At 40.1% G+C, this 26,193-nt stretch overlaps 1 protein-coding gene across 3 annotated transcripts; it reads left to right on the top strand.

Moving 5' to 3' along the window:
- The first annotated feature begins 759 nt into the window (after window positions 1-759).
- On the top strand, window positions 760-26,193 carry LOC149848285 (zinc ion binding protein). 3 transcript variants are annotated; one of them, XR_016427810.1, is made up of 8 exons: window positions 760-2,562; window positions 3,864-3,919; window positions 18,864-19,136; window positions 20,326-20,562; window positions 24,474-24,593; window positions 24,785-24,913; window positions 25,634-25,745; window positions 25,830-26,193. XR_016427810.1 is itself a non-coding variant. In XM_089988231.1 (7 exons), exons 1-7 carry the CDS (start codon window positions 825-827, stop codon window positions 25,856-25,858), a joined length of 2,625 nt encoding a protein of 874 aa, XP_089844357.1. In that variant the 5' UTR covers window positions 797-824; the 3' UTR covers window positions 25,859-26,193. The 3 variants fall into 3 exon arrangements, 2 of the variants coding, with proteins under 2 accessions (XP_089844357.1, XP_089844285.1); XM_089988231.1 differs by lacking the exon at window positions 25,634-25,745 and having other exon boundaries at window positions 797-2,562; window positions 25,787-26,193; XM_089988159.1 differs by lacking the exon at window positions 25,634-25,745 and having other exon boundaries at window positions 797-2,562; window positions 25,830-26,166.

Genomic DNA, 26,193 nt, shown 5'->3' with positions numbered 1-26,193 from the left:
TGTCCATCACTGTGAAAGATCTTAATTTGACAATCAAGTTGCTGTTCAACAATGATTTTAAAGTTTTCAAAATACTTTAATGTATCATAATTTTTCACAAGAGGAAAATACCAAAAGAATGGAGAAAAATCATCAATCAACAACAGTAATGATATCCTTTACGAGATAAAATCAGGGAAAGGTCCCCACAAGTCTGCATGTATTATTTCTAATGGTGAACTACTAACAGTTTTTTTTACTTCTCAAAAGGCAACTTATGAGACTTTCCAACTACACAACTAGAGAAAATATCAGAAAAACCATATTATCAAAAATAAAAAATTGTCTTTCTTGAAGAGATTTCAAAATATTCCTGTTAGGATGCCCAAGCCGATAATGCCACCTCTCTAAGCTCAGCTTGTTATTTTGAATTGCTAGATTTGCGGTCTATTAATGCTCTCCTCCTCCAACATGCCAAGGGTACAATCCTTCCTCACTGGGTCCTCTTAAGAGTTGTAGAAGCCTCAATTTTGACCAACTGGGTTTGAGGGTGAGGGTTCTACCGTTGGTTTTATGCTACTGGGATGGTGACGTTGTCTTCAGTGAAAACGCAGTTTTTTCAGGCAAAACATGGAAAAAAAAGGTGTCTTCACCTGGTCTTCCAACCGGGCAACTAAAATATCCAATTTATCGCGATATATTCAAAATATCGGAGGATTTGTCAACTATGAAGACAGGTGCTTTCAATTGGTTAAGTCCCTCCCTCGAAAAACCCAATGTCGGTTGCCTCTAGTTGTCCGGACTCCGAACTCCCCCACGCACAATGAAAGGTTGAAGAAAGGCGAATGGAGACGCCCGAGTGTCCCGTTTGTCTTCAGGTATACAACGAAGGGGAAGCCATCCCAAGAGTGCTCTCCTGCGGCCACACAATCTGCCAACCCTGCATCCACCAACTCCCTACTCACCTCCCCAACGTCATCAGGTGCCCAGAGTGCAACCAACTTGCCAAATACCCTCCCCAGGGACCCTCCGGATTGCCCAAGAACATTGATCTCCTCAGGTTGATCCCCGGGAGCACCCCACATAAGACACCCAGAAAGACACCACCTTCGAGTTATCCCCAGAATTCATCAGATGGGTTCTTTCCTGGGTTACCCACAGAAGAGAGGTGCAGAATTTGGAAGGACTGGATCATCCCCAGTGAAGTCATTCAGGTCTTGGAAGACAGAGGGGAATCTATTTCCCATGGGACGGCGTCGGCGTCGTGGTCGAGTTTGCGGAAGGATCAGAAGGTTGGTCTTTTACCTGTTTTTGTTGGTGGGGTTGCTTTGCCTGATTCTGTGATTAGGCTCACATATGGATTGAGAATTTTGAAGATTTTGAATGGTTTGAGTGATTTTGGGAAGGATGAATTGCTATTTCTGTTGAAAGAATCGGCCTTGAATCGTAGGATCTGTAAGCTTTTTGGGTTGTGGTTGAATTCGGATGTGCGCCTTTTCTTGGTGTCTGAGAGGTTTCGTTGGGACGATTGGAAAATTTGGGATGGATTGAGAAGTGGGTGTTTGGGTAAATCTATTGGGAGTTTGGTTGATTCAAGAGGTATGATGATTGACTTTTCAAGTCTGGCACTGGAGCTTTGTGAAGCTCTTATGGGCTTACACTCACAAGGCATAATTATTGGGTTTCTTAGCCCTCTTTGCTTCAACTTTGATGAATATGGGCATCTCATGATTGATCTAAGCAACACCCTTGTGGTGAAAATGAGAATTCAAGAGGCCTTTTCTTACCGTACAGTTGATGAAAACAAAGAAGATGGGTTTGATGATTTAGTTCAAACACAAGCATTTGTGAGCCCAGAGGTTTTCAAGCTATTGTATAGTGGGAATTTTAGCTTTGGTTCATCAACATCCAATTTGCAGGATTCTAATGTAACGTTTAATTTGAAAGCTTCTGTTGGTTATAAATCGGATGTGTGGCCGTTAGCATGTATCTTGATTAAGCTGCTTCTTGGAGATTCATTTATTTGTGAGTTCCTCTCTAGTTATTGTTATTGTGGTGTAGCAAGTAGAGAAAACACTGGTATTGGTACAGATGCATATAAGAGTTGGATAAACAAAGTGCTGGTTGATATAAGGTCTTCATTTGGTGCACAATTTGATGAGTTACAGCATATTCTTTCTAAATGCTTGGATCATGACATGAATACGCGCCCTCAAGTGAGTGATGTCTGGAAATGTATTAAGGCCACAGTCATGTCCCATCGATGTGTTGTGGATGATCTTACCTTGCAGTTTCAGAAAGAGAATGTTGAATGGTGCTTGGCACTTTGTCATCTATATGCTTCACCTAGATACATTAGTTCCACAGTAGAGAGGAAAACAGAACAAATGATAAAAAAGACCAATCCAGGTGTCTTAGATGATCTTGCAGGAGTGGTTTCAGATGAGCGCAGTGGTATCAACATTGATCAAACAATGTCAGAAACACTTGGTCATCAGTTTGTTGAGCAAGTGCCTGCGGATGGTTCCAAAATTGTCATCCTAAAGGGTCACCTTGATTGTGTCACAGACTTAGCTATCGGTGGTATGACTTGACCTGAAATTTAAACTTTGAGTCTTATACAACTGAACATCGCTTTCCTTGATTTGGTTAAAGGCCATTAAGAATAAAAATGTTAATTCTCCTTGTATTTTCGCCTCCACTCCACACATGAGAGTACTACTTTAGGGAAAGAATACTTTCTTTTCATGCAACATGGCCTAAAAAGGACTTAGGTTTGCCAATAACACATTTCTATGTGATATAGCACCATGATTTCATTAGCCCGTGCAGAATCTAATGCCATTGGAATTTCTCATGACATTCAAAATATACTTCTCACGATCTTCACTGGACCTAAGAGATAAAATCATAAAATTGAGGATATGAAAAATAGCAGTAGAAAGTAGGGCAAAAATTCAAGAAAATATTGACAAAAAGCTGTTAAAATCTGCAAAGATCTGAATTCTTTGAAATCACAGGAACTATCATGGTAAAATTCTTGGTTTATTTCAAATATATAGGCAAAAGTACTTCATTTAACCAAAATGTGGATCCTATTCATCATACTGTATGGGCACTTGCAAAGCCTGTTTGTGAAGGGAAATATGTGTATATTTTCAGATCTGAAAATGTGAGTTTGGTTTACCAGGAGATCATGAAAAGGTTTTGAAAAAAGAAAAGAAAAAGAATCTGAGAGGGGAAGTTTTTGGCATTTACTGTTGCAGGGGAACAATTCCATTAGAATCTAGTATGCAGACATAAACATGTACACAAGTATACCGTTACAAACCAAACACATGTATATCAATACAAACTAAATGTAGGGAGAAAGAAAAATGAGAACAATACAAATAGACATAACAGAGAGGATTTATTGAGTGCAAACAATATATACAAAGGCTTGTCACTTTGATGAACCAACTGGATTGGTCATTCATCTCATCCATCCTTTGTTCCATTTTATTCTTTATCTGGTAGGAGTCTAGCCTACAATCATTGACATCTTTTGCATGGTGTAAACCACAAAAAATTCATTCTCAAATCCTTTAGTGGCTTTTGTTTTGGTCCATGAAGTTGGTCCAACTAAATCTTTAATTAAGTATTTGACTTCAGCTGATACAAAATTTAGCCATGTCCTTTTGAGTTTTATTCTGCCAACAAGCACACATTCTTGTGAGTCTGAAATTCCTTTCTGCTCATTAGATTGAGCAATACATTTTTTGTTATCTGATGGAGAATTTTAAGCTTATGCTTTTATTTTTAGTGATAGATTTGAATTATTTTAAACTAGCTGGCAATACGTACCTGAACTTATCCAGTAACACCTTTTCTTTACTTTGTAGGGGGTTATTTATTGAGCTCATCCTTTGATAAAACAGTTGGTGTCTGGTCCCTAAAGGTATGCATTTATATCCAACTGTTAATCTTACAAAGGTAGTCTTCTCAACCCACACAACTGCAGTGCTAATTGTCTAGGTTTTGGCTGCACTAGGTATTGTCTTGAAAAGTGAAAAGCGGAAAACCGAAAAAAGATTGGGCTAGATATTTGCCTGAACCAGACCCATTTAGTCGAGGTTTTGACTAGATATCTGCCTGAACCTGTCCCATTTGATCGATGTGCCAGTAATTAGCCATTACCAGTCCTATGACCTCACTAAGTTAGACACAAAATAACCTTTAGCTGATGTGCAAAGAAATTAGACATTATCAGTACTGTGACCTCACTATTTTAGGCACAAAATGGCCTGCACTGGCCCTGATATTCACTGTCCCATTTTCCAAGGAGACTACAAAAGTCAGGAACCAGCCTGGCCTAGTCGCAACCTTACACGCAGCTGCTATGTACATGTTTTTGCATTGTTGCTATTTTCAGCACTGCATAAGCAAAAATGTTTCATGAAAAGAGAGTTGCTTTGGAACTAATTCTCCTTGTGGGAGGATATATCCATAGGCATCATATTTTGAGAAACTTCGTGAAGTTTCTTATCATGAAATCTTCTGAAAATGTTAGAAACTTTGAAAACATTGATGATCACTGTGATATATAATTGATTTCAGTATAATAAATACAGGGACTAATGCTGCAATCCTTGTTTAGCACTTAAATATCTAATGCAATTGATTTTTACTTTTAGATAAAGTTGCTTGAACGCATTAAAATAGTACAATATGCCTACTTGCTTTACTGAAAGTGTTGGGATTTTTCTTGCTCGGACAAGGCTTATTGACCCTCAAACTGATGATGTCAGACATCGAAGTTTGCAAACTGAGAAAAGTAACCAAGAAAAGTGCTTAATTTTTAAAGCCTAGGATAAAAAGGACAGATCTATAATTTAATGGTTTGATAGATTGGGTTGGAATTACTTTGTAATGAGTACAATCCAAATGAATTTGCACTCAATTTAAGTAAAATCCATATTTATTTTCCATTTAGATGGTAGCTCTAAAGTTTGATATGTATGTTGAAGAGAAGAATGTGGATGAGCCTGTCAGGTTGGACCACAACCAATCACGAGCATACAAAGTGTGCAGATATCTTGGCTTGGAGATAGGCCTTTTTAAATTTATGCAAGCTTCTATTGTTTCGTGATATGGCATCAACTAATGGGGCACTAACCTCATTCTTCCATAACACACAGTGAATGCTTTGTAGACTTCAGATTGGTAGGTATACTTGATTTATACATGATAAAAAGATATTACTTGTGTCATTTTCATCACTTTATCCTTAAGGTCATTTTAAAGGGTAGGCTTCAAAGCATAAAGGTACAACAGCTTTGAGCCTTGGTCATAAATATACCCAAGTCTCTTGAGTTACTAATGCAGGGCAGGACCCGATTGGGTCCATCGTGCCACCCGATCTGCCACAAAGGGCAGATGAAGGACTTCGCGCATATGACTCACTTGCAGGGACGGAGCCACGACGCAGGGAGGTACCCCTGCGCACCTACGTCAGGCGTGGTGGAGCTCGCATGCCCCAGAACCAGCTGCAAAGAGAGACTGACTCAGATCGTGGGTCTGATCCAGATCTGGACCCACGACCCGGTCCAGTAAACAACCTTTAAAAGGCCCTGCCTAGGGTTGCGTGAAGCAGAGATTACTGAAAAGCTCCAGCCGTCTTTCCCTTCCAGCAGTTTTCCTGTTCATTTACTTGTTTACTGTTTTTCCTTTACTTCCTTCCCTGTTATTGCATTTTCCTATTGTTTATTGAAGCATTTTCTGAGTTTAATAAAGAAGATCAGTCCCACCGATTCACGGTGGGCCATTACTTCTCCTCTCCTCCAACATGGACTGCATCAAAGTGGTATCAGAGCAGCGGGCGTTCCACCTTCATCAGCGGTATGGCTCTTGAGGAGGGAACCGATCCGGTACAAGGCGAAGTGCGTGAGGAGGCGAGCAACGAAGATCCCATGCTGCGTGTCATGGAGGTGTTGACGAAAATACAAGAGAATGTGTTGCGCGTGACCCGGGATGTTGCAGGCCTATCGAAAAGGCTGGATGGGATGGATAATCGTTTGACAGCACTCGAGTCGCGCAAGGGGACGTGCGCAGTACCAGATGCAGACTTCGCTGATGGCGTGTCTGCAAATCTGAACCTCCAAGGGGCTGAATCATCCCAGTCGATACCCCTACAGCGAGTGAATGCGCCTGTTTCAGCCTCCATGAATGGTCCGGCCTACCCAGCAGTTCCAGCATCCATGTATGGTCCGGACATCTCTCGACAGCACCAGGGGATCCCGGCGAACAACGATGCCCTGGTAAGAGCACCCCACTCCCGACAACGGGTGACTGCGCCTGTTTCACAGGTGGACACGAGCCTGCAGGGCCCCAGCGGTACGCTGGGTCCACCTGCAGGCCAGGGTGCGTGGCCAGGCGCAACAGCAAGTGCGCTGAGGGTCAGCCCGAGCCTGCAGGGCCCCAGTGTTGCGCTGGGTCCACCTGCGGGCCCGGGATCGTGGCAGGGCCTCGCTCGGGCTGTGTCGCAGAGTGAGCTGAGTCGGCAGGGGCCCAGCGTCACGCTGGACCCTACTGCTGGCCCGGTCCTATCAGCCCAGCTTGGGAGAGACGTGCCTTTCTTCCCCGACCCAACACGGGGAGGCTCCGTAGCCGCATCCCTGCGAGCTGGAGTTGGCGAACCTTTGTTGATTGGGCCAGACCCAAGAGGACCCAATCCAGTTTGTAATGCAACGGGACCCAGTTCTGTTTCGTTGGGACTAACCATTGGGTCTCAGGGAACGGGTTTGGGTCTAGACACCCCTTACCCAGCCTACCTAGTTGGTTCCGGTTCGCGGGCAGCCCCGGGCCAGAACCAACCCATTAGTTCCGACCCTCAACACATACCCCAGACCGACCCTAACCCATATCGGACCCGGACGGAGCTCCAGTTTGGATTTGAGCCGGGTCAAAACCAGACCCATCATGCTATGGATCGGGGATCGAGTTCAAACCAAGCTTCTTATCCCCACAACTCGAACCTCGATCCAACCCACTCATATCTGGGTCCGACGAGTAGTGTAGGAGCGGGCCCGATCCATATCCCATCGGGCGAATCGACCCACCCATATAACCACCAGGCACCATACCCATACCCAAACCCAAATCCACCTGTTTATCCAACCCTGACCCAGAACCCAACTCAACCTCCAGCCCAACACCATACTCCTAACCCACAACCATATTATACCAATTTTACCCGCCAGGAACCAAAAACTCACCCGAACCCTCCCCCCTACATTGGCCTTCCCGTCATTCCAGTACCACAATACCGGCCGCAGATGGTGCCTGCCCCCGGGCAAACCAGACCGAGGCAATGTCAGCAGGAACCGGTGCGCCCTGACCGTCGACCCCCCATAGGGCGAGTTCGACAGCACCAACATCCCGGCGAGCAATACCGCCCTACGGACAATGAAGCAGCCTGGGACGACGACCTTTTCTGGAACGAGCATCCTGCCGGAATGGTGGAGCCGCGACAACAGAGAGCACCAGACCACTCCTCCACTTATGGTGTGAAACTGGATCTTCCGGAGTTTGCGGGGCGATTCGACGCGGAGCAGTTTTTCGATTGGTCTTATGCAGTGCAGTTCTTCTTCGATTATCACACAGTTGCTGAACATCGTCGTGTCTCGTTAGCTTCTACGCGATTGAGAGGCCTAGCACAAACATGGTGGGTGGAGCTACAACGATCAAGGGAGCGGCAGGGATTAGAGCGCGTACAGTCGTGGGAGGAAATGCAAAGACTGATGCAGTCAAAGTTCGTGCCTTCAGATCACGCCAAGCGAGCCTACAAGGAATACCTGACCCTGCGCCAAGGTTCCCGAACTGTAGCAGAGTACACCGCGGAGTTCCATCGTCTCTCCCTGCGTGTGCAGATCGAGGAAACAACTCGTCAGCAGGTCACGAGGTACATTTCGGGTCTCCGCCCTGCTATCTCTGATGATTTTAGTTGTATCACAGTGGAAACATTAGATCAAGCCAGCAGTTATGCCATGAACATCGAGGACAAGCTGAAGCGGAGGCAGGAATATCGGACTACCCGTAATGAGCCCACCAGCCGACCCAAGCCGAGTTTCCCAACCAGGGGAGCAAGCTCCCCTAGTGATTCAAAACCTAGAACAAACCTTAGCAAACCTAACCAGTCAGGTCCAGCTTTCCACACCCGGTCCAAAGCCAAACCTACTGAGTCGACCCTTCGTTGTTTTAGGTGTCAAGAGTTAGGACATGTCGCGTCCAAGTGTCCGACCGTGAGCAAGAACACCAATCTGGTTGAAGGGATTGTCGAGTCCGCAAGTGAAAGTGATAGTGATGACAATTCATTAGTTGAGGTTGAGGATGAGAGGGGAGTTATAGAGTTCGACGGCAACGTCGAAAGTTTGTTGTCCATCCGTCATGTGTTGACCACACCCCGAGAATCGGCCCCATCGAAATGGCTAAGGAATAACATTTTTAGGACCCGGTGCAACTGTGAGCGGCACGCATGTGATGTCATCATTGATACCAGAGCTTGTGAGAACATGGTGTCTGAGAGTGTGGTGTCTACCTTGAAACTTAACACAGAAAAGTTGTCCCAACCCTACAAGATGGCCTGGTTCAAGAAAGGAAATGAGGTTCCCATCACTCAGCGATGCCTAGTCCGGTTTTCCATGGGGGAACACTACCACGATGAGGTGTGGTGTGATGTAGCCCCTATGCACGCGTGTCACATTCTCTTGGGACGTCCCTGGCAGTTCGATCGCCAGACAACTCACGATGGCCGCAAGAACACCTACTCCTTTGTCTTTAATGGCCATAGAATAGTCCTTCTACCTATCAAGGAGACTGGTTTTCCCACTGTAGACAAACCTGAGCGAGTTCTCCGAATCGCAGGACTCTCGTACCGGCTCTTCCTGGACCACTGTCAGGAAGATGGCTATTGTTATGCCCTAGTGGCAAAGCCAGTGATGAGTTCGTCCGTGTCCATTCCCGCGGACGTTGCCCCTCTTCTAGAGGAGTTCCGCGACATTATGCCGGATGAACTACCTGATGGGTTACCTTCGGCAAGGGTAGTTCAGCATGCCATTGACTTTGTGCCAGGGTCGAGTCTACCCAACCTTCCCGCATATCGCATGAACCCCACTGAGCACACTGAGTTATTAAGACAGGTTCAACAATTGCTGCAAAAGGGTTTCATCCGCGAGAGTGTTAGTCCTTGTGTTGTTCCCGCCTTACTTACTCCTAAGAAAGATGGGTCCATGCGCATGTGTGTCGATAGTCGTGTGATCAATCGCATCACAGTCAAATACCGTTTTCCCATTCCTCGTTTGGATGATATGTTTGATATGTTATCTGGTGCCTCCATTTTCTCTAAAATAGACCTAAAAAGCGGGTATCACCAAATTCGTATACGCGAAGGGGACGAGTGGAAAACAGCATTCAAGACGCGTGATGGATTGTACGAATGGTTAGTCATGCCGTTTGGGTTATCTAATGCCCCAAGTACCTTTATGAACATGATGACCCAGGTTTTGCGTCCGTGTATTGGGAAGTTTGTTGTTGTCTACTTTGACGACATTTTGATCTATAGTTCCTCATTGTCCGAGCATTTGAGTCACCTGCGTCAAGTCTTAGATATTTTGAGAAAGGAAAAATTGTATGCCAATGCCAAGAAGTGTGAGTTTATGACGTCCAGTGTCGTGTTCTTAGGGTTTATTGTGTCATCTGATGGCGTCAAGGCCGACCCTGCAAAAGTCCGCGCGATTGTCGATTGGCCTACCCCAAAGACTATAGGAGAGATCCGTAGTTTCCACGGGTTAGCCACTTTTTACTGACGTTTCATGAGGAATTTTAGTACCCTTATGGCCCCCATCACGGAGTGCCTAAAAGGTACTAGTTTTCATTGGACACCAGCGGCTAGCAAAGCCTTTACGATCATCAAGGACAAAATAACCAGTGCTCCTGTTTTAGCCCTCCCAGATTTTAGTGCAGTCTTTGAGGTTGAATGTGATGCCTCTAAAGTGGGGATTGGCGCCGTCTTGAGTCAGAATCGTAGGCCCGTTGCCTTCTTTAGCGAGAAGCTGACTCAGGCCAGGTGCCAATACTCCACTTACGATGTTGAGTTCTATGCCGTTGTACAAGCCCTTCGTTATTGGCGACATTATCTCATTTATAAGGAATTTGTCCTGTACACGGACCATGAGGCATTGAAGTATCTGAACAGTCAGAAGAAGTTGAGTGCTCGTCATGCCAAGTGTGTCAGCTTCTTGCAAGAGTACACCTTTTCGCTTCGGCATCAATCGGGTACCCTGAACAAGGTGGCTGACGCTCTTAGTAGGAAGAACAGCCTTCTGATGACTATGTCGGTGCAAGTCATTGGTTTTGAGCAATGCAAAGATTTATACCCTACGGACCCTGATTTTCACAAAGTCTGGGAAGGGTGCACTTCTTCAGATCGCAACCTCGACCCCCATTTTTGTATTCATAATGGTTACCTCTTCCGTGGTAACCAATTATGTGTGCCCAATTTCTCCCTTAGACTTCAGTTGATTTCTGAATTACATGAAAGAGGATTAGCAGGGCATTTCGGGCATGATAAGACGTTCGCTCTCTTAGATGAACGATACTTTTGGCCCAAAATGCGCAAAGATGTTGTCAAGTTCATCCAAGGCTGTCATGTGTGTCAAGTGTCCAAGGGTCATCGTCAGAATAGTGGTCTATACACCCCGTTACCCATTCCTGAACGGTCGTGGGAGCATGTATCCATGGATTTTATCATGGGCCTTCCCCGCACACCACGTCGTTTTGATTCAATTTTAGTAGTTGTTGACCGGTTCTCCAAAATGGCTATCTTTGTTCCGTGCAAGCGCACCACCGATGCCTCTTTAGTCGCCTTATATTATTTCAAGGATGTTGCCCGTTTCCACGGTCTACCTCACACAATCACTTCCGATCGCGACACGCGTTTTATGAGCCACTTTTGGAAATCGTTATGGGCCCTGTTGAAAACAAAGCTTCAGTTCAGTAGTGCGTATCATCCCCAGACTGATGGCCAAATCGAAGTAGTGAACCGCACCTTAGGAAATTTGTTACGGAGCCTAGTGGGCGAAAATGTCAAGACTTGGGATCTCGTATTGCCCCAAGCCGAGTTCGCCTATAACAACTCTATTAACCGTTCTACTGGTAAATCCCCGTTCCAAGTAGTGTATGGTCGGTCTCCCACCCATGTCGTTGACCTAGCCCCTGTGTCAGATCTCTCAGCTCCAACTCCGGATGCCTTTGATGCCGTTGAGTATATGCGTGACATTCACAGACAAGTCCAGGCCAAACTTGTTGAAAGCTATGAGACCTACAAAGCTTTTGTAGATCAGGGTCGTCGTGATGTCCATTTCGAGGTCGGTCAACTTGTCTGGGTGTATCTGCGTCCAGAGCGTTTTCCTGTAGGCACCTATAGCAAATTAAGTCCTAAGAAGTATGGCCCTTTTAGGATCCTTCAGCGATTGAGTTCGAATGCTTACCTCCTTGAGCTGCCCGATGATTGGCATATTTCCCCTATTTTCAACGTGGCTGATCTATATGCTTACTGTGGCAACAACAAGTCGACAGAGCCAACTTCTTCCCAACCAGGGGAGAATGATGCAGGGCAGGACCCGATTGGGTCCATCGTGCCACCCGATCTGCCACAAAGGGCAGATGACGGACTTCGCGCATATGACTCACTTGCAGGGACGGAGCCACGACGCAGGGAGGTACCCCTGCGCACCTACGTCAGGCGTGGTGGAGCTCGCACGCCCCAGAACCAGCTGCAAAGAGAGACTGACCCAGATCGTGGGTCGGATCCAGATCTGGACCCACGACCCGGTCCAGTAAACAGCCTTTAAAAGGCCCTGTGTAATGCCCCAAATATTTAACTTAAAAAAATTGGAATAAATTTTTTTTTTCTAAACAACAACGGAAAAACTTTATTAAATCCTTCGTCAAATTATTTGGGCGGGTTACAAGTAATAGCACAGACTCAAGGCATTTAAGTAAAATAAATTCTTGCATTGAAATACCACAAGTTATTATTTACAACTTAATGATTTATTACATGTCATATTCCTCAGGACATCCAAAGAAGATATGGTCACATGGCACTGTCGCAGCGACGACCACAATTGCTCGTCATTCAGTTTCCTGAAAAATATTAATTCAGAAAGGGTCAGACTACCACGTCTGAGTAAGAAGCAAAATATCCATATGAATATGCACAGTGTCACGTGTACAAGTATATGTGCAACATGTGTACAGGTCACTAAAGGCAAGTATTTCATGATATATTCCATCAACGTCAAAGCACGATACATCATATGCATGAACCATATTTATATAAGCAATAACAACTTTGGAACTAATGAGGATGTACACCTGACTTAACTAAAGCAATTAATGTAAAGTGTGTATAAAGCACAAATCTCAACATTCAACACCTCATTCATAAGTTATCACAATTTCCATGTAATGGAAAACTAATTTGAATCATGCTATACAGGAGTCACAACTTACTCCAACAATTTCAACATCGAGCAGTATGCAACTACTTAAAGATCTTTCTTAATGCACTAACTTTATGTTTCATCTTGTTAATTACCCTGTGGGTACGCACAGGCATTCGACATCGTAGCGGACCGAGACCACACGAGGGTCTATTATTTTATAACCCGTGTGACTAGCCGTACGGATATCCAAAGGGAACGGTTCACGACCGAGAGAGTACTCCCCAATGGCTAGAACTAGAATTAGGATGCACCCTGTACTTCTGCAGAAGACTTGGATCTACCACCTAGGACGAATTGATAGTCCTGGTCCCCTAACTCCGAGGACTGGGGACCGGGTGAGACGCCTCGCTCTCACAAAAACTAAAATGTCCCACGGAGTTTGTACCATCTACCCTCTCCAAGGTAGACCATGGGTCCAGTAACATACACCATCTTCAGGTGTACCCAGAGCCCTGGGAAACCAGTAACATATACCGTTGTCAGGTATACCCAGTATCCCGGGAAACCAGTAACATATACCTTTTTCAGGTATACCCAGAATCCCCCAATTTTATTTTATGTGTGCATATCTTTTCATTCTTATTTGTTTGGGTCCAGTAACATACACCATCTTTCAGGTGTACCCAAAACCCCACACTTGTTTTATATGCATATTTTATAATTTGTTTATTTCTCGGTGCGAGTCATTGCACCCCAGGGGATTTTCAAAATCCCAACCCATACTCGGAGTGATCATAGTGTATGCACATTACCCATCGAATGCTCAATAAGCACCAACCAAAATTTCTCAGAATTTTGGCTCAACTCTGAGCCGGGTACTTTAATTATACTTTCAGCATCTTAAGATTTATTTTCTGAGCTCGGGTGTACGTTTCGTACCCCACTGATCATGCACTTATAAGGCACATCTCAAGTAAATTTTTTTCATAAGTACCTATACGACACTATAATGGTCTCGCAAGACCTCAAGCTCAGTCTTAGGCCTTCACATGATCATGACATGACGAATGCTCTTTATTAAGCAAATAATTTGTGGAACAAACATATATCAATCGGCACAGAACATGTCTTAACATTTACATGAAATCATAATTCAATTATATGCAATTCACTTATCATCTTATGTACCCATTTGGCACCATAAAGATTTTTCATGCTCAGTTCGATTTGTATTATCTTACCCTCGTAGTGTTTCTCAATTGTGCAATTATACCAAAAATATGTATTTACCGACAAGCCACATACAAAACCATAGGCAATGTGACTACATCATTGTTATCTTGTTTAATCCTCAATACGTACATTCTTAATACGTACAACCATGTCCCAGGGTGTGTACACGATGATAGGAACGACCATTTGAATTCCCATATTAATTTAAGTAGTCGAATAAAATGAGAATATGTATAAGATTGAGGTTTTGCGAATTCAAGCATTTACCATTTAAAAGGTCGCATCAAACCTTGGTCTTTCTCTACAAAGGATTGAATATGTACGGATATATATATATACCCATACTCCTGCGACTGTGGTCGGGTTAGCAACGAGCCATTGACATGTAGCAATTTTGTTGTAGCTACAACTAGGCATAGGAAGGTCTCTATAAGTCCCAAGTATGAACATATATATATATATATATGAACCAAACTCGGGTCAGGTTTAGGCATTATCAATTCCGACTTAGGTAGGTATGGGGTAATTTGGTTTGGTTTCATAATTTTGTTCGGGTGAAACTAAATTAAACCAATCTAGAAATTGACTAGCTTTAAAACCTGAAATTTACACTTAATTGGGTGTTTCATCAGATTTGGGTTCGTAAGCGCAACTCAATAAGCAACCTGAATTTGCTTATCGATCAATTATAAAGTTTCCTACTAAACCAAAGTAATATATATAACGTATATATATATTTTGAAAATTAAGCCGGTACTGCAGCGTAACCCCCAGAGACAACACGTAGTGTCATTCCGGTCTGCAGTGCCCAAGCCAACGTAACACCCTACACTGGCTGTAAGCCAAAAGCATGGCAGCACACAACCTATGTGAGGTCGATAGAGCCTCAGGTCTTACTGGATGGGTTGATCAGGCATGGCTAGTCTGTCTAGCACGTGTTACCATGTTGTGGGGTTCGTAGCCGACCTCCCACATAGTCCCAACCCAAAGCATAATTATATATATATATATATTAAAGAACCGTGTACCCCGCGCACACACACACACCTATATATATATTTTGATTCGGCAGCGACGAACTGTTGCCAGTACCACCCTTCGTGGTCTTTAACTGGATTCCCCCGATGGATACTATGTGGTTCCATCAATGAATCGAGAGTCATCTTGTCAACCGTGAAGTTACTTATAGATACCATTTTTTTTTAAGGAGTATGTATAGACTGGATTGCGCAGCTCTATACCTCACTGCGTATACACCACCACCCACACACACACAATTGTTGAGGGTATATCAACTTGAACTACACTCACCAGACCCTATCTAATGTCTGCTCCAGGGCTGCCTCAATTTGCATAAGAACAACCGAAATTTCATCTCGGTTTTAGAGGCTAATACATTTCAAAGGTATGACATATTAGCTATAATAATATAAACCAATTTCATAGTAATATATCTTTATTTTATCAAAACTTTTGCTAGATCAGTTATTGGAAAAATTCCAGACTCAAGTTACTTACTACCATGCATACTGAATGAAAAAAAAATGTGTTGATAACTATGAACATCATTAGAGAAAATGGAATAACAATTCAAAACAGTCCTAACGTGACAGCATTTTGTTAGGTTCATTAGCAACCTATCCTCTACTTATTATTATTACTATATATATATATATATATTTTGAGTCATGCAAAAAGGGAAGTGTACATATCTAGACTGGATAGTGGTGCATTTTTTTTCTAACTACATGAAATTACAGAAATCTAATGATCGTCTACATAGAAATAACAAATCTAAAATTGTAAATTTCATATATTACATATTCATGGACCATGCTTATATCAAACACTTAGAGAGCACATAGGATTATGCTTCCGTCTTAAGACACACCAATGGATTTCAATGATTGTAGCATATCCAAGATGGAAATTAACATATGTATTATATGACTACTAGATCAAACGTCCAGCATGTACAGATCTGATTTTAAAAAAATTTGTATGCCCATGCAATAAGCAATCTCAGCCTACTTAGATCTAAAGAATTATATCATCTCTTTTTCTTTTTTTTTTGAACAATAAGACCCCAATTAAAACCTCATGTCCATTACGTATCTGATTATATGTTTATAAATCAGATTCATGTAACAGTTTTCATTCAGTAAACCCATGAGCATAAATGCCTATGCCCAGCTGAATACCTGTATGGTTTTTATTTTTCCTTCATATCGGTATGACTCGATTCATGGTGCCTTCACTCTAGTATATATATTCTACCCTGAGGAAAATCTTTAGGGTGTTCATGTGTACAGTCCAAACAACCAAACTGCACAATGACATTATCTAGATTGCTAAATGACAAAAACGAAATATGTCAAGATTCATGCTATTACACAGATTTAACCATATGTGTAAATTTGTTGTTTCCTCTATCATGTACGTATATAGATTTACCTTTTATTTTCATGGCAGCCTGGATTAAGTATATGCATTGAAATACATATACTTGAATAGCCATACCCATATACGTTCCCCATGGCACTACGCACATACATAGGAAATGATACCCTTACCTCTCGATGAAGATCGAACCCGGAGGTAGCCGTGCTTCCTTCGCTCGGTCATTGAACGACCTCAAGCAAGCTTCTTGCTGGAAGCAATGGAGCAAAACTCCCGAGGATGAACCACCCGTCCAACAATGGAGTCCATACTTACGGAGAGAGAGAGAGAGAGAGAGAGAGAGAGAGAGAGAGAGAGAGAGAGAGAGAGAGAGAGAGAGAGACCAAAATGAGTTCACGTTTTCTTCTTTTCTCAAGGCCCACCTTTCCCTAATTAATCTCCTTTATTTAAGCATGATTTTTAACTGTCTACCATTCACGTTTTTGTAACTCCCTCCTCCATATTCAAAATTCAAGAGGAGTTACAAAAAAAAATCGTTGGTTTATTCTGCAAAAATCCTAGTGCATAGGGGGATTTGAGCTGGGGACCTTCTCAGTACAAGGCAACGAGCCCCACCAGTGTGTCATACACAATTTCGTTGCATATTTTTGCAACGAAATTGTATTTAACCACTTATAGACGTCTGATGGTATTTATTTCTTTTCTTGGAACCGCCATTCTCATTTAAGACTCCTCCCAATTCTAAAATCGTGGGCATGGTGGTCTTCCCAAAACGTTTTTCTCACCCTCTTCAATGGCCTTTAATAGGTTTCCAACTTGGAAAAACGGTCAGCCACCACCCTCTTGAAAATGTCATTCCTCATTTAAGCCCTCTTAAATGAGAAGTTCTAACGTCTTTTCGAATTTCAGCAAAAGTAATAAAAATATTTTTTTGTCAAAATAGCCCGGCGCACAGAGGGATTTGAACCAGGGTTCTCTTCCCTGTGAGTACATCATCTTGACCAATACACCAACTCCTCTTTAGTTGCTTATTCTTGCAACTAAAATTTTCTTATATACGTATTGATTCTCGATGAATCTCAAATATGAGTTGGATAATAATTATATTTTAAATCTTATGCACTTTCTAACTACATTTCTGGATCTTAATTATGGTTCGACCCTATTTGGATCCCTTTAGATCCAATTGGATTCTAATTGGGTTTCGGATCCATCTAGGATCCGAATTCATTCATCGTACCTGAATCCAAATACTGGATCCAGTTGATCCAGTTTGGATTCAAGATCCATTTGGATCGACTCTATATCATTTTATCGTATTTATTTTAAAGAATTTTATCCTTTATTTAGTTTGATAATTATCAAAAATTTGTGGGTTTTACACCCTGCCTAGGGTTGCGTGAAGCAGAGATTACTGAAAAGCTCCAGCCGTCTTTCCCTTCCAGCAGTTTTCCTGTTCATTTACTTGTTTACTGTTTTTCCTTTACTTCCTTCCCTGTTATTGCATTTTCCTATTGTTTATTGAAGCATTTTCTGAGTTTAATAAAGAAGATCAGTCCCACCGATTCACGGTGGGCCATTACTTCTCCTCTCCTCCAACGTGGACTGCATCAGTTACATAGAGTCTTACACTTCTTACCAGAGTATTAAGCTTCTTTGAGAAGCCTACACTACATGACTCTCGATACCCATATTAAAAGGTGCAGGTGCTAAGTATAGAAACATTTATTTTACTGGAATTTGGATGGTTGACCATATTGCCCTTTAGAAGAGACAAAGTCTCAATTTGGACACTTAGGAAGAGATTTATATGGAAAAGGGACTTTATAACAAACAAAGAAAATGAAAAAATGACAAATCCAATCAAAAGAATTTTGATAAAAAAAAATCAAGGGAGAATGTGATTGTTAATTGTTTGATCGAACTTCAAACTACTTTTCTCATCATTTTGGCATGTTTGATAATCTAACTACTTAATTTTTGTTTTTTAATTAGTAATATGTATACATACCTTTGTTCAAATGTGTGGTAAATTTTATTGCAAAAAACCAATGTTTGTGAACAATGTGGATATCACTTGAAAATGAGTAGTTCAGATAGAATTGAACTTTTGATTGATCTAAGAATGTTGTTCTTTGTTAGAACCTGAGTTTTGTTTGCTTAGTCTTGGCAGTCAAAATATTATTTTTAGTAAATTTGGAAATTTTTGTAATTTTTTGGCCATATGTCTCAAAGTCATGTTGAAGCTTACACCATTTTGTGCCATGTATCTTATGCGTTATGTACTTATTCAAAATGCTTCATTGTACTTCATGCCTTTCATCCTCACGTGTTGACATGGATTCTTTTTTACATTTCAAAATGCCATATGTACAATGAGAAGATCAGGTGGAGACTTCATTCACACCTCACCTTAGTGATCAGCATTAGAAAGTGATAGAAACAGCAGATGTAACCAAAGTGAGAGCATTTATAAGATAATCAATTATTGATGTTTGAAATATAAGGTCTTATTTCCCTGCAAACATTATTTCTTTTATTTTTAGTTATAGACTTCTATCAAGTGGTTTTTAAAATATCGTGTTTTTTGAAGGTTAAACAGCTGAATTATGACCTTTCATTGCTTATGAATAAAGTATGTTTTCTGAGCATGATGGAAGTTCCACTAGAGTGCATTTGATTGCATTGAGATTCTGCTTCTTCTTTTCTTCGACTGCGTGCTACATAATTTTTTTCTACTCATCCTCACCTTGCTTTATACAGGACTTCTGCCATGTGCGGTCCTTTAGATGCCATGAGCACAGAGTCACAGCTGTAGTTGTGGTGGACATGGATGAACTTGTGTGCGTAAGTGGAGACAGTGGTGGTAACATTTATGTGTGGGCTGTTGATCCTATACTTGGACAAGAACCATTGAAGAATTGGCGTGAACACTCTGATTGGCGATATAGTGGTATTCATTCTTTAGCTGTTTCTGGCGTTGAAATTCTTTATAGTGGCAGTGGAGATAACTCAATAAAAGCTTGGTCATTGAAGGTGATGTCTTATTCAGGCTCTAGTTGTAGTGTTGACATAAGCACCCTTTATTTTTGTAGTTTTTTTTTTCGCCCATTAACTGTATCCTTTGGGTTGTTTTGCTTTTTGAATAATTATGTGTTGTTGGGTCCACATTGGTTTATGTATACTATATGAACCAGCTTAATTGAGCCTCTGAATGCCTGAGAAACCAACTGAACTTGCGGTTAATCACATTCCTTTGACTATATATTTTCGGTTTACAGTTTACTCTTATGTATCATGAGGTGCATCTGTCTCCCTTACCTATCAGTGAGAAACAGACTACAACTTGTTATTTTTTTGGTTTATCTTGCTATCCATAACAGCTTGCTTTTCAGTTAGGAGGGGTTGTGATCAGCTGGATAAATTTTTTAACCTAATTATCTTGACATGGCTCTATGTGCCAAGAGACAATATGATAACAGTAGGTGGATGGATTTTCACTGTAGCCTCTTTATGAGAATGTCTTCGGCTTAGTAAATGTAGCCTTTGGCAACTAATTGTCCTTCAACTCTTCACGAGAATGTCTTCATCTTGGTAAATGTAGCCTTTGGCAACTAATTGACTATCAAACTTGTAATTCTACAATCCACTTCTTAAGCTTGAAAATAAAAAAGAAAGAAAATTTGCATCCTTAGACCAGTCTTTCAGGTAAATCAACCAGCTGAAATTGTATTGCCTATGGAGTTATATTCATCTTTCATTTCACTTAACCATGAATGTGAGAGTTTCTATTTGTTAGGTTCACATTAAGTTAATGGATCATCACTATCTATATCTCCCAATACATGAAATGCTCATCCAGATAAGTAAAAAATCTGAAGGTTGACTGGCATGAATGCTGTTTAGGACTTTAATAGTAGGCTCAACTTCTACAGCAACGTTGCTGACACTACACCTTGTTTGTAAATTCTTTACTTGAATAACTTTTATTTTGAATTTGATTTTTTATTTTTTGGTTGGATATGATACTGTAGGATTTCTTCTGTCTTGTTCTTAGCCTGTTCCTGTTTTTTCAGTTGATTAATTTTCATTCAAATTTAACAAATTTCTCATGTCTTTCATTCTTTGACCCACTATATGTCTGTGTTTATTGCATATTTTAAAACTAGTTAACAGAATTGAATAATTACTGCCGAGTTTCATTTTATTGATCTCTCTCCTCCAGGATTATTCTTTAATAAGTACAATGACTGGCCATAAATCAGTGGTTTCTTCCTTGACTGTAAATAATGGAATTCTCTACAGTGGAAGTTGGGATGGTACTGTGCGGCTGTGGTGGATTAGTGATCACAGTCCTTTCATGGTACTGGAAGAGAATCTCTCGACAACCATATCCTCTGTTTTGTCTCTTTATGTTGATCGCCATATAGTTTTCACTGCTTATGAGAATGGAATGTTAAAGGTATGTTAACGACTATTCTCTACACCTGACAGGCATTGTATTCTCAAGTGTATTAACATCTATTCTCCATATCTAATAGGTGTATTCTTCAGACAATTAAATGGATATTGTTTAACATTTTTCTTCTCTTATTCTTCAAATTCTAACATGGCAAATTTTTATCTTGGGCGAATGTTCTCCGAAAGTTCACCATAGATATTTAATCTTATGGAAGTGAATATGTACCTGGAATTCTTATATAGCATCTTCAGTTAGTATTGCATTGGAGGTTTCTTCCTGTCATCAGAATTCCTTGATTCCTTTTGACATCTAGTCTGTATTAAAACAACCTAGATTTGTTTTAGGTGGAAAATGCTTCATGAATTAGTGATTCATTATTGAAACAACATTCCTTTTGACATCTAGTCTGTATTAAAAACAACCTAGATTTGTTTTAGGTGGAAAATGCTTCATGAATTAAATTGTCGTTAGTGATGCATTATTGAAAGAACCAGTTTATGGCTCATAGCTAGGGATGGACAGCGGGCCAGACAGCCTGGTGAGCCAATCTGATGTGCCCCACCTTGATCTGGGTTTTAGTTTCTGACCAGTTAGAAAATGGGCTGAAACTTGGTCTGTCTACTAATGGGTTTGGTCCAACTCAATTTGTGGGCTATATGGCTGGCCCTGTGGGGAAATGTAAGAAAAGATCATAAACTAAGATGGTCCCGATGCATTAGTATATACATACATACATACACATGTACATAACTGTTAAAATATGTTGTAATTTTGTATATATATTATATATATAAGGTGATACATATACATATATTACATATGTATATGTATCTACCTATATATATATAATATATATTGCTAAGGGTAGTTTAGGTAAGGGTAGTTTAGGTATTTTACACATATTCATTTTCGTGAATATGGTTTTGTATTTTTACCTTTTTTTTTTCTTTTTCTTTTTCTTTTTCTTTTTGTCTTTCCTTTTTCCTTTCATTTAATGCATTGTACTTGCATTGGGAGGGGCCCAACCCACTAGTCGTTGGACCCCTCCAACGGTCACATTTGTGACCGTTGGAGGGGCTCCAACGACTATGTGGAGCCCCTCCCAAGGCCTCCTAAAAGCCCTATAAGTATGGGCAGCTCCTCTTGTATTTCCTTAAGGGTTTTGGGATTATAGCCCAACCTTTTAGTTGTTTATGAATCTTATGAGTGCATTTGCACATTTGTGATTCCGTGTGTTGTGCTTGTTGTGCACAAGTGTTCCAAGTGTTCTTGTGGTGTGTATGTTCGCACATTTATTCTCAAGGTTATTGCGTTATCAACTAAAGTATTTTGTTGGAGATACTTTTACAATAACGTGCATATATATAGGATAAATATTGGCTACTGATGAAGGTATGGAACTAATGAGCTAGAAATCATAGGTGCAAGTTGTATCGACTCAATCCAACCACACAGATGTGTTCAGCATGGTTTGTTTGCTAAGGATCAAGCTTTGTATAGTGCTTTTGTGATATAAAAAATGTGATCTTTTGAGTTATGAAATTTTGACACATTGTGGGCCATTGATTTTTGAAGCCCTTTAAAAACCTAATTACTTGCCATAATCACATGATTCAAAACAAGTTTCCTACTAAACAAACTATGTAGATCACATCCATAACATTTGATTTACAAAAAAATCAATATTTTTTGAATAAAAAAGTGATTTCTACTCATTAGTCTCATATACCTTCATTAGTAGCCAATATTTACCCATATATGTGTGTGTGTAATAGGTTAATATTTGGTGTTATTGAAGGCACAAAACTATTGAGCTGGAAATCATAGATTCAAGCTTTATCAACTCAATCTGACCACATAGATGCCTTCAGCATGGTTTTTTTGCTAAGAATCAAACCTTAGATCATGTTACTTTCGATATAAAAATATATTTTTTTGAGTTATGAAATTTTAGTACATTGTGCACTGTTGATTTTTGAAGCCCTTAAAAAACCTACTTACATGGCACAATCACATGATTCTAAACTCATTTTCTACTAAACAAACCTTGTAAATCACATCTATAAGGTCCCGATCTACAAAAAGAATCTAAAAAATGTGACATGAAGGTGATTTATATTCATTATTCTCGTGTCTTCGATAGCACCAAATATTAACCCTATATATATCCTATGTAATAAAAAACGCTAGGCAGTGCCTAGTCGGTAGACCCCTAAAAAGACTAGTCTAGGACTAGGTAGGGCTAGATGGGCTAGTCGGTAGCCCAATTAAAAAATAAAAAATATACAAAATATGCATAAAAATATGTTTAATTCTTTTGGTAATAAGATGTTTTCATCACACAATTACACATGCTTTCACAAGATATATAACCGATATATATTCAATTATTCATCACATATTCAATATAATCAACAAAACATGCTTTCAGGCTTTCACATATTATACTAAATATGTTATGAATAATTGAATATATATATATATACACACAAAAAGAAAAATCATACTTTCCGGATTTCACATAAAAAATCACAAAAGCACAATAATACATACATATGTAAATGACATATTACATAATTAATAATACTAAAAACATGCTTTCAGATTTTTATAGAAAAATTTACAAAAACTCACACATATATACAAACAAAAATCACGCATATATATCTCACTTTCAGCCTTTAACAGAAAAATTCATCAGAAACAAATTAACACACACATATAAAAGAACATAATCATTTAGAATTAACCCCTCTCCCTTCCTATAGTTTTTTAATATAATAATAAAAATTTACTAAACTACCCTTGCGCCTAGGCAAGGGCATCTTAGTCGCTGACTAGGCACCCTAATCGACATGTAGTCGTCAAAATTGGCACTTTTAAGGTACCCACCTAGGAATTGCAAAGCCTAGGCGTTTTACTTACGCCTAGGCTGACTAGTCGGTGCTTTTGACTACATAGTATATATCTGTGTGTGTGTGTGCAGTATGATTTGTTGAGTCATGAAAATTTCACACATTGTGCATCAGATTTTGAAGCCTTTGGAAAGTATTCTTACATGTTACAAGCACACAATCCAAAACTTGTTTCCTACTAAAGAAACCATGTATGATCCTATGCCATGTTGGTACAGGTATGGGTGTGTGTGCAAGTGCTAGTACGGAGGGTACAACACAGGAATCTTTGAAAGGGTGCATTTGATACATGAAAAAAAAAGGGAAGTTAAAAAATGCAAATAGTAAAACACCCTAGAGAAAAAGTCGGAGGTCCCCCTCCTACTTTTTCTCCATGTTTTAAGGTGATATCATGGGAAAAAAAAGTTCATGTGTGTGATGGCCCGCATGGCACTGCCCCCCAAAACCATTAGTTTCTCCCCACGAAGAACTTTTTGGGGCCATCAAATGATCCCAAAGTGTGGAAGGGGATATATATATATATATATATATATATATATATATATATATATATATATATATATATATATATATATATATATATATATATATATAGAGAGAGAGAGAGAGAGAGAGAGAGAGAGAGAGAGAGAGAGAGACTTGAAAAGAAAATGCTGAGAAGAATGGTCCGAGTATTTGATATGGAGCGGACTCAACCCAACCCATACCTGTCTCAATCCGGGCCTTCCATCTGTACCCATGTTACATAATGCAAATGAAATCTGTAGGTTTAGATCCTATGTAACATAGGTACAGCTGGAAGACCCAAGTTCCCATCTTGACACAGATAGACATGGATATGGGTGGGCCAGATTGAATCAGATCCAGATCTGATTCCCAGACATATTTTCTATGCGTTTTTTCTTTTCAAGCCAGTTATTGTCAGTTTTTTTCTTGTAAATTCAACAATAATACATTATATAACTAAGATTTACGGTCTAGGCTTTCTGTTTTCAGATGTGGAGCAATGATGTGCTTGTGAAAACAACAAAAATTGATGATGGTCCTATTCTTTCTATTGACATGAAAGGGAAGTGGCTATTTGCAGCCACTTGGAACAGGACAATAAATATACAGGTATGTGGTATGAAGTGCACCAATGAGCAGTATCATTTATTCCTTTTGTATGCTTTATAGAGCTTCTGCTTGGGCTATGATCATGCCTTGTTCTCATTATTAGTGCATTTGAACATTCAGTACCTAAAGAATTGTGCTTTGTGATACTTTTATCCTAGTGATCAAAGTTTCAAATTGGCTAATCTTTTTAGGAACTTTGCGAAGATGAATCTGAGATAGATATCAGACCAGCTGGGTCTATTGATTGTGATGCAGTGGCAACATCTTTGCTATGCTATGAAGAAAAACTCTTTGTTGGATTCTCTAATAAGGATATTAAGGTAAGTGTCTACTTGATATGATTTATATATCCATATGCATTTGATATCACTTTCCTAGTAAACTTAGATTTTATGACGTTTGAAAATGGATTTCCTGGGAATAGATTTTGTGTATATTTAAAATTCAGCATCAGAAACCTAACTTCCATATAAAGGATGACCTTGGTGTAGGGTAATACAAAATCCTTGGAAGTCAATAGCTGCATTGAGGTCTGCATCATCCTATCAAACTGAAATTGGAGCATCCTATTCTGTATGAGTAAATCTGTTAGGCTTCTTCATTTGTGGCCTTCATCAGTTTCCAACAAATATGATAAGCTAATATTTTAATTATCACATGATAATCCCTGAATAGCATACTCGTTTTCTCTTTAGTTTCATATTCCTAAGTTAAAGCTAGAAATGTGAATTGTTTTGCTGTTCAAGTGAAATGATATGAAAAACTTTAGGTCTATACATGATAATATGAGATGATGTAGAAATGTTGGCTATGAATATACTGATATTCTGTTATTTGAAGATTAGTATGCCTTGTTCTTGGAGGGATTTTTTTTCTTTTCTTTTATATGTGAGAAATACAGATAAAATGAATGAGAGAAAATGCCGAACATGTAATGATACGTGTACAGAAATGCATTTTTTTTACCCTTTATTAGTTGTAAGTGCTTCATGAAGGCTGCAGTGGTTTGAGTATTAAACATGCTTGCTTCAACCTGTTAGGTGTATTTTCATGACTCATGATGCCAAAACTGTGAAAGCTCTATCAGTATCATTGTGCAGCCCATTTGGTTCGCTGAATCTGGGGTCTTGAAGAAATTTCCCATCTATTGAGGTTTTAGTTATCCAATATTTCACCCTTTTCATTCTTCCCAGGATGCTGTGTTAATATTAACTATTTTGAACTGCACATATGTAGTGCATACAATATGCAACGGTTGGACCTAGGGGATCTGAATCAAAGGCATTGGAGCACAAACATGGAGCTGATCATGATTTTGTTATCTGGTTACGTGAATCATTGTAATGGATGTAACATACGTATTAGTTTTGGATTCTCATGGTGTTGGCATGATCCAGTATTTGCTGTGTATAGTGGAAAAAAACTTATTGTAAAGGTGCATGAACAACACCTTATCAGTTGAATTTCTGGGTCTCTGCCAATCCAGCTATCAGATTCTACCCATGGTATACTTTTGTTATGTAACCATTTTGGCAAGGCATTTGTGTGAATGAATTGAAAGCTGCTTCTGAAATCTTGTTTCAATCATTTGCAACTGTGA

The sequence above is a fragment of the Nuphar pumila genome, chromosome 1, assembly GCF_984573655.1.
Source record: "Nuphar pumila chromosome 1, dmNupPumi1.hap1.1, whole genome shotgun sequence".
In the NCBI taxonomy this organism is placed as follows: Eukaryota; Viridiplantae; Streptophyta; class Magnoliopsida; order Nymphaeales; family Nymphaeaceae; genus Nuphar; species Nuphar pumila.
The sequence above is the reverse complement of the archived record's forward strand: the minus strand, read 5'-3'. Positions and strand labels throughout refer to the sequence as shown.